Source organism: Balearica regulorum, chromosome 9 (assembly GCF_011004875.1).
Source record: "Balearica regulorum gibbericeps isolate bBalReg1 chromosome 9, bBalReg1.pri, whole genome shotgun sequence".
In the NCBI taxonomy this organism is placed as follows: Eukaryota; Metazoa; Chordata; class Aves; order Gruiformes; family Gruidae; genus Balearica; species Balearica regulorum.
The window spans coordinates 19167812-19182298 of record NC_046192.1 but is presented as its reverse complement, the minus strand read 5'-3'; the positions used below and the strand labels follow the sequence as shown (position 1 = coordinate 19182298).

The window sequence follows — 14487 nt, the reverse complement described above, 5'->3', positions numbered from 1 at the left end:
CTCCCAGTTCTACCTCCTGCAACGTAATGGGTCATTTCACTGAGCTGCTGGATCTGCTTGTACCAGTTGTGAAACTAGACCTGAGGTACTTGGAAGATATTAGGGTTCTAGTGTGGCTGAAGGACCTGGCTACGATGAGAATGAAGAAGGTTGCCCTCAATCAGTATCAGTAACAAGATATCTGCTTCTACATCCTTACCATTTCCAGGTTATCATGACTTGGAAGTACCAAATATAATCACAGCGGGGGAAAAAATGTAGCATTGTATGTTCATCTAGAACAAGACAACTGCAGTAATTGTATGTGTAAGCATTTCTTGCTGCTAAGGCTACGATCTGGATTTCATGCTTCAATAGCAGAATGCCACGAGGAGAAACAGCTTATTTAAAATTGCCCAGGCAAGGATTACAGGCTTGTCTCACTGACAGAATGATGTATTTTCAGCCTAAATTCTTTCCCACATCTCCTTTTCCAAAGACTGATCATCTGTTGCCATAGAAACCATTTCCAATCCTCCCTTCTCCCTTGCACAGGTTCTATTCTGGGGGATCACTGCTCCGGCTGTGCCCTGTGCCCAGGAGTAGTCAAGGGGAAATAGTAAAGCAGAATGTCTGCAACACAATATACATCTGCTGGTAGCATAATTGCTTTTTTTTTTTTTATCCACAAAACTGGTACATAACCGGAGGATAAGCTGTAGCTACCCAGCACATGAAGATGTGGGCATGCATCACGACTGCCAAATCTACTAGGATGTTTTTTTGTCCTTTAAAGGGAACTGTCACATCAATCATACCCCTCATTTTTTTTTCCTGGCTTTGCTGCAGGGGAAACAAAAAAGATTGACTTTCGCCTCACTGGTAGCTTTTGTACAAATAACCCCCGCGCCTGTCTGTACACCTGGGGGAGCTGCTCGTACGGCAACAGCGAGGGCCGGAGGTTTGCGCAGCTGTGGCCGTACAATACAAAGCGCCAGGGACAGGGTTGGGACAGACTCCGGCTTCCGTGGGTTTCCCTTCCACAGACCCCCAAGACGCACCTCAGCCGCCGGGCCAGGGAAGCGCCCGCGCCCCAGGGCTGCAACCGCTCCCACCTCCTGACGGGAGAGGCCCCCCTCCTCCGCTTTGCTTTCGGCGCTGCTTTTGTACAGCAGTTTTTTTCACTTGTTGGGGAAGGGGTGTTTGGGAGGAGATGGCTGGGGAGGGGGGCAGCTGCCCGGCCCCCCCCGCAGCCGCGGCGCCCTGAGGTAACGCCCTGCCCGCCCGCAGGGCACCGCGCGCTCCGCGCCCAGAGCGCGCGCACCCCCACCGCCACGCTCCCTCCCACTTCAGAAACCTGAACATGCGCAGAGCTACCAGCGGGCGCCGCGCGGCCCTTGGCTCTAAAGCGTTACATCCGTGCCCGCCTCCGCGGCGGGGCCGAGCCTTGTGGTTGGCTCTCGGCAGGCGGAAGCGGCCCCGCCCCCGGCCGGCCACGGGTTGGCGGGAAGGGCTGGCGGGGCCTGTGGGGCTCTGTGCAGTGCGGGCCGTGCTCGGCCTAACGGCTGGGCCGAGGAGGGAGCCTGTCAGGTGAAGGTGACGGCTTAGCCCGGCCCGAGCCATGCAGGCCTTCCTCAAAGGCCCGTCTTCCATCAGCACCAAGCCCCCCACTGCTAAGGAGAAGGGTGCAGCCGGCGCAGCGGGGAGCAGCGGGGAGGGCAAGAAGTTCAAACCCATCCCCTGGGTGGAGAAATAGTAAGGGCTTTTCTGGGGCGGCGGGGTCACTGGCCGGGGGGGGCCGGGGGTGTTCGGCTCTGCAGGGGGGTGTGGAAGAGGGGCTGGGTGTATAGCAAAGGGGGTTACAGCTGTAGGTGTCTCCACCTGGGAAAACAACTTTTTCTGTTATAGGGAAAGCCTTTGTCGGTGTTACTGAGCAGAAAATGCCTTCGTTGCTCATGCCAAGCGGTGCACTTTCATCGCTGTGGCTTGGTGCAGAAGGGTAGTAAATGCTTTGGTTTTGAGAAGCCTTTATCAGCTCACAAAGTGGTACAGTATTGCAGCCTGCAACACAGCTCTGCTTCTAAAAACAGCTCGGGCTGGTGTTTACAGTAGAACTAGACAAGCAGCTTCCTGAGAAATTAGATCACTTCAGTAATACAGACCAGAGGTATTAGACAGATTTCCTGTTATGATTTTGGCCTCAACTACAAAATTTGCTGTGATTCTTCAGTACCTGATGTAGCCAGAAAGGGAAATGTTGGTTTTCTCAATTTCAATTTTCTTCTGAAACTGTTAGCTAATAAATTGCGTTTAATGTCTTTTTATTTAGTCGCCCCAAAAATGTGGATGAAGTCGCCTTCCAGGATGAAGTTGTTGCTGTGCTCAAAAAGTCCTTGGAAGGTGCTGATGTGAGTGTAGTGATAACATCTACCGCATCACTGCAGTGCTGGCATCTAAGAATGTAGATGGGGATAAGAAGAGTATTTTCAATTGCTTTTGTTTACACTTGCATTTGCTTTTGGATGAAAGCTTAGTAACTATTCAGTATGAATGAGGGTTATTTCCCCCAAACTGGGTGATGGAGAGGTGGAGGGACTGAAGGGAGACATAAAGTAAGTAGCCAAGAGATGGCTGTACTTTCTTGCAACTTGGACAATTCCTTCCCTTGTACATGCTGAGACTTTTTTTGTTTGTTTGTTTTGTTTTGTTCCATGTTTCACCTAGAAAGGTCATTCTTGTGCTCCAAAAGCTGTTTCTGTTTTCATGGACTGCTAATGCCAGCTGAAGTGGTCACTGGATGTTCTGAAAATTATGTTTGTGATACAGCTATCTGCTCACCAAGAGCTAAAAGAAACCTTTCAAATTTTTATGCAAGAAGCCTTTCACTGATAGTGTGCTCTGATGCACAGTATGCGCAGGTAGTCTTTGGTATTTGAAAATTTTATCTTAGAACAATTTACTCTGCAGTTCTGGTTTTGAATAATATGTGTCTATTTCTATCTGAAAATATTAATTTAATAGGAACTTGCAAAAGCAGAAGTACTTTTATTTGTTTGAGTGAAGGGAGTCAAAATGAAGCTGGTATGACAGATCTGGGCAACACTTGTATAATTATTTTCTTTAGTTCATGTCCCTAGATTCAGTTTACTTTGAGAATGCTGTTGTAATGTGACCCTGTCATGTAATGTTGTACCCATAGAAATCTGGATTTCAACAGCAATGCTGCTATATTGTCATATTTGTACGGTTGAGGTAATTAGTAAGGAACTGTTAACAGCTAAGGAGAAATGAGGTGCTGCTACCTACTCTGTCTGGACATATGGGTCATGTAACATCGCTTAGGTGATGGGTTGTGAAGTTCTATTTTAAGCAACAGCTATTTAAAACCTTACAGCTTCTAGATCAGCAATGTTTCTTGGATTATGAGCCTAGTACACTTGTGTTGACTTTTTGCCTCCTGAGTTGAAAAGACGAACTGTAACTTCTACTTACAGTTAGAGGCTTTATATTTTGCCACAGTTACCCAAACTCAGCAAGGCATTTGAGAACAAAATCATGCCAGTACTTTAAAATATTTGACGCTTTTAAAATTTGGATGTTTTTGTTAGTTCTTGAAAGGACTCATTCTGTCAAAAAGGCAAAAGTGTAACTTAAACTGTGAGGTGGCTGGTACTTATTTCAGAAGTTCTCATTGAGTTTGGAGATCTGGGGAGATCAAAGAAACAACTGTGACAACACTGTAGGTTTGTGTAACGTGCTTTATTTAAACCTTAGCCTTATCATAGAATTGCCTGCCTGGAAGGGACCTTAAAGATCATGTAGTTCCAACCCCCTGCCATGGGCAGGGACACCCTCCACTAGACCAGACTGTCCAAAGCCCCATCCAACCTGGCCTTGAACACTTCCAGGGAGGGGGCATCCATCCAAAATGGAGAGCCAGTCCTTTCTTGATTGGCCTGTAAGTTTTTGCGGGCCTTGGTTTGGGAGCTTCTAAATGGAGTAGGACTTTTAAGTCCCTGATATATCTCCATCTGTAAGAGCATCTGTCTTACTATAAAATGGGGAGACTGGAGTCCAAGTGATTTTGAACTAGAGAAGTTGATTTCTCTCTGCTGGACCTGTTGTTGTTGCTTTTTGCAAAGAAATTGACAAGTGTCATAGTATTCATTTTCATTGACTTGATGATATCTGAATGACTGAAAAGAGAGTTAGGTGTAGGATTATAATTGCAATTTACATTTTCATTTGTACTGAAACTTCTAGAAAAGGACTTGGGGTTTGCACTATATGTGGTAACTTTCCCATAAGCAGGATGATGCCTGCAGGTATCCTGCTCACCCCTGTCAAGCATGGAAAAATGGGTAACCAGATCGGGTTGCAGTCTGTTTAAAAATACTGCCACAGTTACATAAAGGATTAAGCTGTGCTGGTGAAAAAATAGTGTGAATACTGGTGATAACTTCAGTGAAAAACAAGCATGAATGAGGTTGAAACAGAAACACCAGTAAAGTATGGGTTTAATGGAATTAGGAAACAGATTCTTATTAAAGTCTTTACCTGCTAATGCTTGTTTTGAGAACTAGTAGAGTGTGAATTAGCACAGTGTGCCAACCTAACATGGTTGATGATGAATTTTCAGATGCCATTCAGGAAACATTTCTTCTCCCTGAAGCTTTCCTGAAAGATATAGGGGGATAATAATGTCGTGGTATCTAATGAAACTTGAAAAAAACCATTTGTTAGTACTGAATGCTGTTTACTTTTTAGTAACTAGGGAAACAAGAAACAAATGATTGGCAGAAAGAGCAGGGAAAACTGGAAATTGATTTATTTACTATAAATTGATTGAAGATTGAAATTCTTCTATCTGTACTTGTACGGTACATACACAGTTGAATCTCTTCTTTGTGTCTTAATCTTAGTTGTTAAAATGGGATGCTCGTTACCAAACCGGTCTATCTCTATTTCATTTTCTGATTATGGATTGTGCATTCCTGCATTTTTGTCTGCTCTTTGGATGTCTTTGGTTTTGCTGTTCCCATTCTGTCTGCATTGCTTGCTATATTCAGCATAAAATTCTCCAATCTAATTTTAGTTGACTCTTTTTAAAAATAGAACATTTATTAAGGGCTGGAAATCAAGTCAGACTGAGAGGTTTGTCTTTTTGCTATTGATCGGAGGGGACTCTTGGATTCTTGTTCAAAGAATGTACAACTGGAACATCCCCTGCTGTCAAAGGCAGCAGTTTTAAAGTGCAACCTGATAATTTGTAAGAGGAGTTACTTGAAATAGCAATATAGAAAGCTATCATTCCTATGCTAATTAGAAAGCTTCTTGATTTCAGCCAATATTTAGTCATGGCTAACTTACACAAATTTGGTTTATGCCAACTTTGTCCCTTTGTTGCTCTGATACATTTATGTCAATCAGTCATATTCCCTCTCAGCTTTTGCTTTGCTGAGCTAACTAAATCAATCTCTTTTTTAAAAGTCACTTTTCGTAAGACAGGCTCTTCACTCCTTTAATCAGTTTGGATTCATCACCCTTGACTAAGGGTGACCTGAACTGTGTGTAGCTTTCCAGAGGAAGTCTTACTAGCCCTATGTTAGTATTAGTAATTTTCCATCTGTATTGAAACTGCACATCCTAGGACAGGCTTATACTGGTCCTCTGACTGACAGGGAAAACAAAGTCAGCTTGTGTTTTATTCCAGCCATCTAGCAGGTATTTAGTTATATTCTCAAGTTGAGAGATTTTATGGTTTGTGCTGCTAAATGTCATCATATATTATTACTGCGGTCTTTGCTGTGCTGCTTTGATCTTCCGGTGTCAGCATATTTCTGTAATGCATTCCTATTTTTCATGCTGAGGTTATGAATTAAATTATTTGAAAGATCAGTTAACCTAATTTCTTTAAGAAATGCCACTGGTCTCCTCTGAAAAATCCTTGGATGGATGTATGCATTCCGGTCAGTTGTTGCAAGCATCTCTGTGATTAGTGTTAGGGTAAGTCTGCAGTGCACTCACTGCAATATAGTTCAAGTATTCATAAACTACCTTGTACTTATTGCAGTGGAGTTAATGGCAGCACAGAATTCTCAGCATGGCTTGAAAAGGCAGTCTGGGGAGATGAGAAAGTACAGGCTAGTTAACCTGTGCCAAATTTTGTCACAGCTGCACTGCTAGTAGTATCCAGACTGTTTGATGGGCATCCTTGGGAAAATTCGCATATCACTGCAGTCCTAACAGTAAGTTCTGTAGGCTTTAATGATTGCAGACAGGACCTGGGGGGTATATATCAAAATAAAATATAAATTGAAGTATCAGTTTCAATAGAACATGTGATGGTGTCACGAAATAACAGCTTGTTCATGCTGTGTTATAAACAGCAACTGTTTGTCCTCCTTCAGAGCACTATGTGCAGTGACCTAGAAGTCAAAGACTTGATGTTATTTACCAGGAGGAGCAGATAGTTCTATTAGGCACTCAGATTTTCAGTAGGTTTTCCTGTTTGTGGTTTGTTTCGTTTAGTTGCTTTTTTTAAAAAAAAGGTGCCTTGCTGTTTCAGCTTCCCAATCTGTTGTTCTATGGCCCACCTGGAACTGGAAAGACTTCCACTATTTTAGCAGCTGCTAGAGAACTCTATGGGTAAGCTGGAATCAAGTTGCTTTGCTGTAATCGACTATCACATGTCTAGAATTCTAATCGTGTGACAGAGTGCTTCTAGTCATTGCCTGTTCTTATGTAGCTTCTAGGTCTTTTTCAGGAATATTTTCACATTCTAATTCAGCTCTAACGTGAGATTTCTTTCTCATTTGTCCTGTCACGAGTCATCGATTTCTGTTACCAATATAGTCTTACAACACTTGAGACTAGCAGCCGTGTAACCCTATAGCAAAGAGTATGAAAAGAAATGGCTTTTATATGCCTTACTGAACTTTGTAAAGGAATTCCAATGTTAATGGTATATTCAGTAAGTTGTTAGCTACACATAGATCTCAAAATAAAATGTCTGAATCGTAATCTTTCTGTTACGTGCCATTGAATTTTGTCTGGAAGTAATATTGGGAGTCAGACTAAAATTCAGCATGTGTACATTCATCCAACTCACTTGTAACACTTGGGACTTTTTGAGTAGTGAATTCAGTGACCCATAAGCAAAAAAATGGATGAGAAAGTGGTTTGATGTTATGAGCAAATCTGATGTTGACTTTAGACCCTCCCCCTGCCCCCATCATTGTCTTTAATTATTGGCTCATGTTGTTTTTTGGGAAGAACCACTTCTAGTTTAATAGTGGGAAGACCACTCCAAGTTGTATGTTCATTTGAATGCCCAGAATTTAAAATCCATTGTAATTTTTTTTTTGTTTTTAAATCAGAGGTGTTGCTGTATAATACTGCTGCTAAATACAGCCTGTATTGTACTTTCTAGATATTTCTTTCTGGTATTATTGGCAGTGGCAGAGCACTGCTGGTGACTGTATCTGGGCATTTTACTTTGACATTGCTCACAGCATGTAAGTAGAAAGGCACGTAATATAGTGCTCTGAACTTAGGAAGCCAAATTCCTACTTTTTTTTCCCTGGATAACTGATGTAATTTTACACTTTACTGTTTTCTGCAGTCTCGGAGGTAATTGTAAAAATAGCTAATGGAAATTCATACCTAACATTTAATGGTCTCAATTTAACTGTCTTTTAACAAAGTATGCTAATTAGTAATGCTGGCAAAAATAATACCAGCCATTTGAAAACTCCAAAAGGACTGTTGATATACTTTATAATGTATCTTTACAAGAGTTAGCAGCTAATGTGTTGTAATAAAAATTTTGCAGGCCTGAATTATTCCGGCAAAGAGTCCTTGAGTTAAATGCTTCTGATGAGCGTGGAATACAAGTGATTCGGGAAAAAGTGAAGTCTTTTGCTCAGCTGACTGCATCTGGAAGCCGTTCAGAGTAAGTGCTGGGTCAAAGCTGGCTCTGATGGACTTTCTTGCTTAGGAGGAAGCATGTGATTGGTTTTGTTTAGGTTATCTTTATAATTCTAATATAAATAATGGGCTAGCATTGCCCAGAAGTTTGCAACACTTGTAGTGTTTTGGCTAAGCTTTGACTTCATGCAATTTCATGTTGAGAGTTTGAATGTGTGGGAGGAACTTTTACTAGTGCTGTTGGAGTTAGAGAGAGGCAGAAAGGGAAAAACTCAAAAGATCAAGCCTTCTGGATTTGGTGATACATTGTTGCCTTTGCAAATGTCCGACTACCATAGAAAAGCTTCTTTGGGTAAACTGTGGTGGAAGTTACTTCTCTAGTACCTCTAATCTGCAGCATCTCATACAAAATGAGTGCTAGCTTATAAGATGCTAACAAGATTCTGGCGTTAGATGGTGAGAAGCCCTGTGCAGGTGAAGTCGTATGTGTGGAAAAAACAGATTGTGGAAAGTAGCAGGAAGAAACTGCATACCAGGACTATCTGGCACGAAATGTTCTTGTGTACTGAAATTAGTCTGTTGACTGTTCTTTAAAGCTCAAGGAATGAGGAAGCCTGTAAAAAGAAGAGCTGCATTAGTTGTTAAAAGAAAAAACTTAATGCAAAAGTATGTATTTTACAGGACTTGCAGTATTCCAGTGTCGGTCTTTCTATGGGAACTCAGTCCCCCCCTTTATTACAAATATTAGTCCTTTATCTAAAAATAATAAAAAACATTGAACCTCTGAATATGTTCTATTTATTGGATATAAATACTTAAGTAAAATATGAATTGCTATTTGCAGTGATTCTTTTTTTTTTTTGGTCTCTATGTTGCATGTCTCCTGGATAACAGATTTTTTATTTTTCAGTGGTAAAGTTTGTCCTCCGTTTAAAATTGTAATCCTGGATGAAGCAGACTCAATGACATCAGCAGCCCAGGCAGCCTTAAGACGCACAATGGAAAAAGAATCTAAAACAACACGTTTCTGCCTTATTTGTAACTACATCAGCAGGTACGTGTGGAGTTTGTTGCTTATTTGGACTTGTTGTTATTCCTGTTCTGTCCTTTTTTTTTTTTCCCTCCTTCTTCACTGAGAGGTTGATGCCTTTTATGCCTCGATAGCTTCGCCTGTACGAACTTGACCCATGCATTCATTTACCAAGCATTCACCTTCCTTTCTTTCAGAATAATTGAACCTTTAACATCTCGATGCTCCAAATTCCGCTTCAAGCCTTTGTCAGACAAAATCCAACAGCAGAGACTATTGGAGGTTTCTGAGAAGGAACATGTGAAAATCAGTAGTGAGGTAACTTCATGGTTGCCATGGAATTTTATTGCTTAATCCAGTGCATAATTGCATTACAGTGAAAGGGGCTAAGTCAGCATACTTTTCCAGACTGCTCAATTGTATTAAATACAATATATAAACTCATTTAGGTACTATTCTCCTTCCACAGATGGGGTGAATTTTAAGTCATCCTAAAACCAGAGGAATGTCCACCAGAGAAAACTGAAGCAAAACTGTAGGGCACTTTGTTCTGTGCTGAGATTACTTGTATTAAACCATGCTTCATTCTGAAATGGCCAGCGCACATTTATATTAGTAGAGAGGTTGCTTTGTAACTTGTGCATTGTGCCTGTCTGTGACAATCTGCTTTAGGCACCGCTTGATGTTTTATAATCAATGTGCTGAGAAAGTCAACTGGATTTTAATTAACAGTGAACATATAACTTGCATTTTCTGACATTATTTTTCAGGCAGTATCTTACCTTGTTAAAGTGTCAGAAGGGGACTTAAGAAAAGCAATTACTTTTCTTCAAAGTGCCACTCGCCTAATGGGTGGGAAAGAGATCACAGAGAAGATAGTCACTGAAATTGCTGGGGTAAGCTGTGCTTTACAGTTTTTCCTGTAATTACACTGAAAAGCATTTGTGTAGTAAGTGTACTTGCTACGTATATCTACCTTTGCTCAAAGTGTGATTAAAAAATTGGTTTATACCCATTAATATTGCAGTATGGTAGCAATACGATATCCACCAAAATTTAAAAGACTGCCTGATTCTGTACACTTAGTACATAGCAAGTTTCGAGCAGCTTATTCTGTAAGTCAAGAAAAACTGTAAAATAGTCTTATTTCAAACTGAAGTTGAAATATACTGCCCATGAATGCAAAATATATTGCCTTTTGCGGGACAATAGACTAGAACATCTTTTTGGTGCTTTTACATATATGTGCATGTGTATTCTTATGTACGTGTGTGTGTATAAGTATAGATCATTGCAAACCATGGTGTGGAAACACCACAGGGGAATGACTTTCAGCAGCAGCTCATTTTCAACTTAACATTCACAGTGACAGTGTCTCTTCAAGGATCTGCGTAGGATCTTGCTTTTTAACAAAACAGCAGTGATTTCTTCTAGAAATTACATAGATAATACTGAGAGGGACAAGAAAAACCTGAGAGGAAATGCATTTAATAAAACTTGTGCGAAGGGGTTCCTATAGCAACAAAACACTTACCCCTTAAAGCAAGAAATGTGAGATTAGGAGTTGAGCTGAAGAATAAATGGGCTTTAATGATGGACACGCTTCCCTTGAAGGTGCTACCATCATAGCTAATTGTTAGGGCTGTGAGGTTTTCACTGTGATGGAACCAGAGGCAATTGCTACTGTGCATGTTTTACAGAACAGTTTTAAACAATTTTCTCCATGAAGTCATTCAGTTTTGTGTACTTAGCTGTAGAAAAGAGCTGGATTTCACTGACAGATATCTGTAAATCACAATTTCTAAGAAATCTGGCAGATGTTGACTGTAATGATAGGAAAGAGAAGCATGAAATTCCTTTATCGAATAACACTTGTTTAAACCAAAGGAACCCAACTTTACATCTTCCTAAAGACTTCAAGTTCTTGGTCGTGCATAACCTTTGTGACCCTGGAGTGACCTTAGTACGAGAGATTAATAAAGAAGCTTTGAAACCAAACTGTCCAGACACTCAACTGACAGGAATGACAAGTAGAGGGGAGAATGTGGGCACTGCTTCCCTGCTCAGAGCTAAATAATGGCACCTGTCAACCTTTTTTCTTCTGATTTATTGTCTGATCTTGTTGCATTGGGCTTTTTTTGTATGTCCCTGGCACGTCACTGGAGAGAAAACTGATTTGCTGGTTTGCTTAAGTGTAGAACGGTACAGAAAGCGTTGGCTGATCTGATTGTTGAAGTAGGTCTGCCACTTAGTCAGTGTCCTGAATGAGTAACTGTGTGTTGGATTTATGAAGGTGACTTTGACAATTCACTGTCATTATATAGTTTTTATTTTAATCACCAACATAGGATGAATACTACAGCCTAGCTCTTGCTCTTAAAATTTAGCTAGTCTGGCTTTTATACTTGCTTGGAAGTGGTTGGGTGTGTAGAGGGATGAAATGCTACAATGGCCTCCTTCATAAACAGTTTGTGTTTGTTACTGTAAGCATCAACTTCAATTTTAAGCTTACAAAGTTGAAATTAAGAAGTGAAACTTCTTGTTACAGGTCATCCCTAAAGAAACAACAGATGAACTGCTGTCTGTCTGCCAGAGTGGTTCATTTGAGAAACTGGAAACGCTGGCAAAGGTAGGAGTCCTCTTAGTGCTCTGGCCTGGGTAGTTTTCTGGGTCGCTGCCCTGTGAACGCTTTGTTGCTGGGCTGCAGCTGAAGAACGTTTGGCCGCAGGTCAGTTGGGCTGCACATTGCAGGAAGTATGTCTGTTACCAGTTAGTACTCTGAGCTCTCCCTTCTGAGGAAGAGCTGCCAAAGCTGCAAATAAGATTCCCTACCAATATGACTCCAGCTTTCTCCTGAGTTAAACTGGTGACATGTGGAGCTGTTATGTGGAATTAGGCAGAGTAGGAATTCTGAGTGAGACATTTGGCTCAGGCCTTTAGAACTGTGTCTTCACTGGACTGGACTAGTCGCCGCCTTGGTTACACAGAAGCTGTGTTAGATGAGAAGTATCTGAATAAAGCTGTAATAAGTCTTCAGTTTTGAAATATTTCATGTTAATCTTAGAGTACACTACTAAGTAAGTTTGTCTTACAAACTACAGTGACTTAAAATAGATCTTGCTGGAGAAGGTACAAGCTACTGGTTTACAGAGGTAGATTTATTGTCTTTACTGTAGAAAAGGTTCTTGCTCTCTTTTGAAGAATGGGAAGTTCCTAATCTCATGAGTTTAAAGGAGGCTCAGACAGTCTTGAACTGGATTTAAAATCAGGTTGTCCCTGACAGAGGGGAGCATGCCATAGTACCGTTCTCCCAGTGAAATGTTCCATGCCTGTATGAAAAAAGACAGTATTGGTCAGCCTCCTGTTTTTCACTTGGCAAAGCCTCATCGGATAGTTCTGGCCAGGGCCTCTGTTTTTGAGACTGGATTTATTCTCCTGTAAACTTGCAGCAGATCCTAGAATTGTCGTGCCAGGACTTGTGCAGATGTTGTTGCCTTACGCCTTCACATTTAGCGTGTGTTGATCTTAAGAGGCGATGAGACCGATTTTCTAAATCCTTAGAGCTGGTATAGCCTTTCATCAAACCATGATCTAATCTAACGTAGTAGTTTGGAACTGTTCTCTAGTTTCTAGAGTAGGTATTTCATGGTGGGAGATTGTTTCAAATATTAATGCTCAATATGCAGCTGACACAATTTGAATGCACACTTCTGTAAAGCATGGCTGTATATTTTGCTGTACAGGAAAATAAGATTGCACCAACTCTTTCTATTTTCATAAACTTCTCTTTGCCTAAATGGCTTCATAGAACACTGTTCTCAATATTTGCTGGTTTTGTAGCTGGGCACTACTGATTTAAAACTAACCAAACAAAACACAAAGCTATCTTTAGTTGCCATGGGTTTTATTTTATTTCAAAAGTTCTGGCCTTACAGATCTCTGTATGTCTAAGGCAAACAACTACCAGATGAAGAAAATAAATCAAAGTAGGTGGCACTTTAAAATGTGAAGGCTGTGAAACTGCCATGTGCTGCTGTGGATGCTAAGCTTTCCTAATTTTAGAATAAGATTGGACAGGTTCAGTGGAGGTTGTTCAATGCTTAAAATGTCTCTAGCTCACAAAATTCTCAAGATGTAAATTGTCAGAAGCTGGAAGAATATTTGGGCAAAATTATTGCTATATGCCAGCCCTGCTCTTGCAGCCTTTCCTCAGCGCTCAACTCAGGTCACTCTCAGGCAGGATGCTGGACTAGATACAAACCACTGGCGACTCCTTCGCAAAGTTCCATAATAAACTTCAGCACAGTCTTTCAGTTCAGACAGAACTTTTTCAGATTGGTTTTCCAGTTTGTGGTGTTTCTGCTGCTGAATTATTTCCATTTTCCTCCCTCCCTCCCTGACACAGAATCTCATAAATGAAGGGTATGCTGTTGCTCAGCTTGTAAACCAGCTGCATGATACCGTTGTTGAGAGCGAAGATTACAGCGACAAGCAGAAATCTGTCATAGTTGAGAAACTTGCGGTAAGTCTGTAGCTTGAGTTAAAAAAACCCCTACACATTAATCTCCACTGATTTAATTTTTGTTTATACACTCTCTTTCCCCAGAAGTATACGTAATGGTTTATTTTGAGTTCTGAATGTGTCTTGGTAGAACCTGAATTTTTGTCCTGAGAAATTTCATGAGAAGGAATTGAAATCCAGTTCAGTGAATTATTAGCCGTGTTATATTGTTCTAGTGGTGCTCAAGCAAGGGGTTTGGGGTTTCTTTTTTTTTTTGGGGGGGGTGGGGTTGTATTTTTATGATATAAATTGGGGAACTGCAAAATGTAAGTCTTTTGTTCCAGTGTGTAAAATATGCCTTTTCAGAAACAGTGAGTTACTTTACTTTACTTAACTTGCTAAATTCTGACCAAGATGACTAGACAGCTGGGGTGGAGATCTTGCTAAACTCACTGAAAAAAGGCAGATAGTGGTGGTGACCTGCAGCGTGATGCTCCTGCAGTTAGTCACAGAGCGAATGGGGCATCCCTTCCTGTCTATAAATCCCTCCAGAAGAGGCCAGAGAGGTACCTTTTCCCAGTTTGGTGTGATGGGGGTGTGATGCGTGACTGCTGAAGAGGTCGTCACCAATTAATTAAACAGTTGACAACCTTCATCTTGGTGTTCTCCATTAACCTAAGCAAGAGCTGGCTTGAGCACCACTATTTTAGAAGGGTTTTACCTTCTCTTTTCTATTTGCAGGAAGTAGACAAATGCTTGGCTGATGGTGCTGATGAATTCCTGCAGCTGATGAGTCTCTGTGCCCTTGTGATGCAGCAGCTAACCCAGAACGTTTAACTGCTGGCAGCAGAGCAGCTTTTGTGGGTCGTGGGGTTCTCAGAGCAGGGAGCTGCAGGCTTTTGTACTGGTTTTTTTTGCAATAAAAGGACTGCTCAGCAGTTGGAAAAGCTCAGGCTGGGATATCTGAACTTCTTCATGCTAGGTTAAAGATCTCTGGCTGCAGCAGGGCCAGTAATGCTCCTGCTTTGCAATCCTTGGTGGTAAGACT

At 41.3% G+C, this 14487-nt stretch overlaps 1 protein-coding gene across 2 annotated transcripts; it reads left to right on the top strand.

Annotated features, from left to right (window-relative positions):
* The first annotated feature begins 1466 nt into the window (after positions 1 to 1466).
* RFC4 (replication factor C subunit 4) lies at positions 1467 to 14391 on the top strand. Of its 2 annotated transcripts, XM_075761443.1 has the most exons (11): positions 1477 to 1734; positions 2309 to 2387; positions 2704 to 2897; positions 6548 to 6627; positions 7814 to 7933; positions 8819 to 8962; positions 9136 to 9256; positions 9709 to 9834; positions 11487 to 11567; positions 13344 to 13460; positions 14181 to 14391. In XM_075761443.1, the coding sequence occupies exons 3-11, from the start codon at positions 2754 to 2756 to the stop codon at positions 14274 to 14276; spliced, it is 1029 nt and encodes a 342-aa protein (XP_075617558.1). In that variant the 5' UTR covers positions 1477 to 1734; positions 2309 to 2387; positions 2704 to 2753; the 3' UTR covers positions 14277 to 14391. The 2 variants fall into 2 exon arrangements, with proteins under 2 accessions (XP_010304540.2, XP_075617558.1); XM_010306238.2 differs by lacking the exon at positions 2704 to 2897 and having other exon boundaries at positions 1467 to 1734.
* The last annotated feature ends 96 nt before the right edge of the window (positions 14392 to 14487 follow it).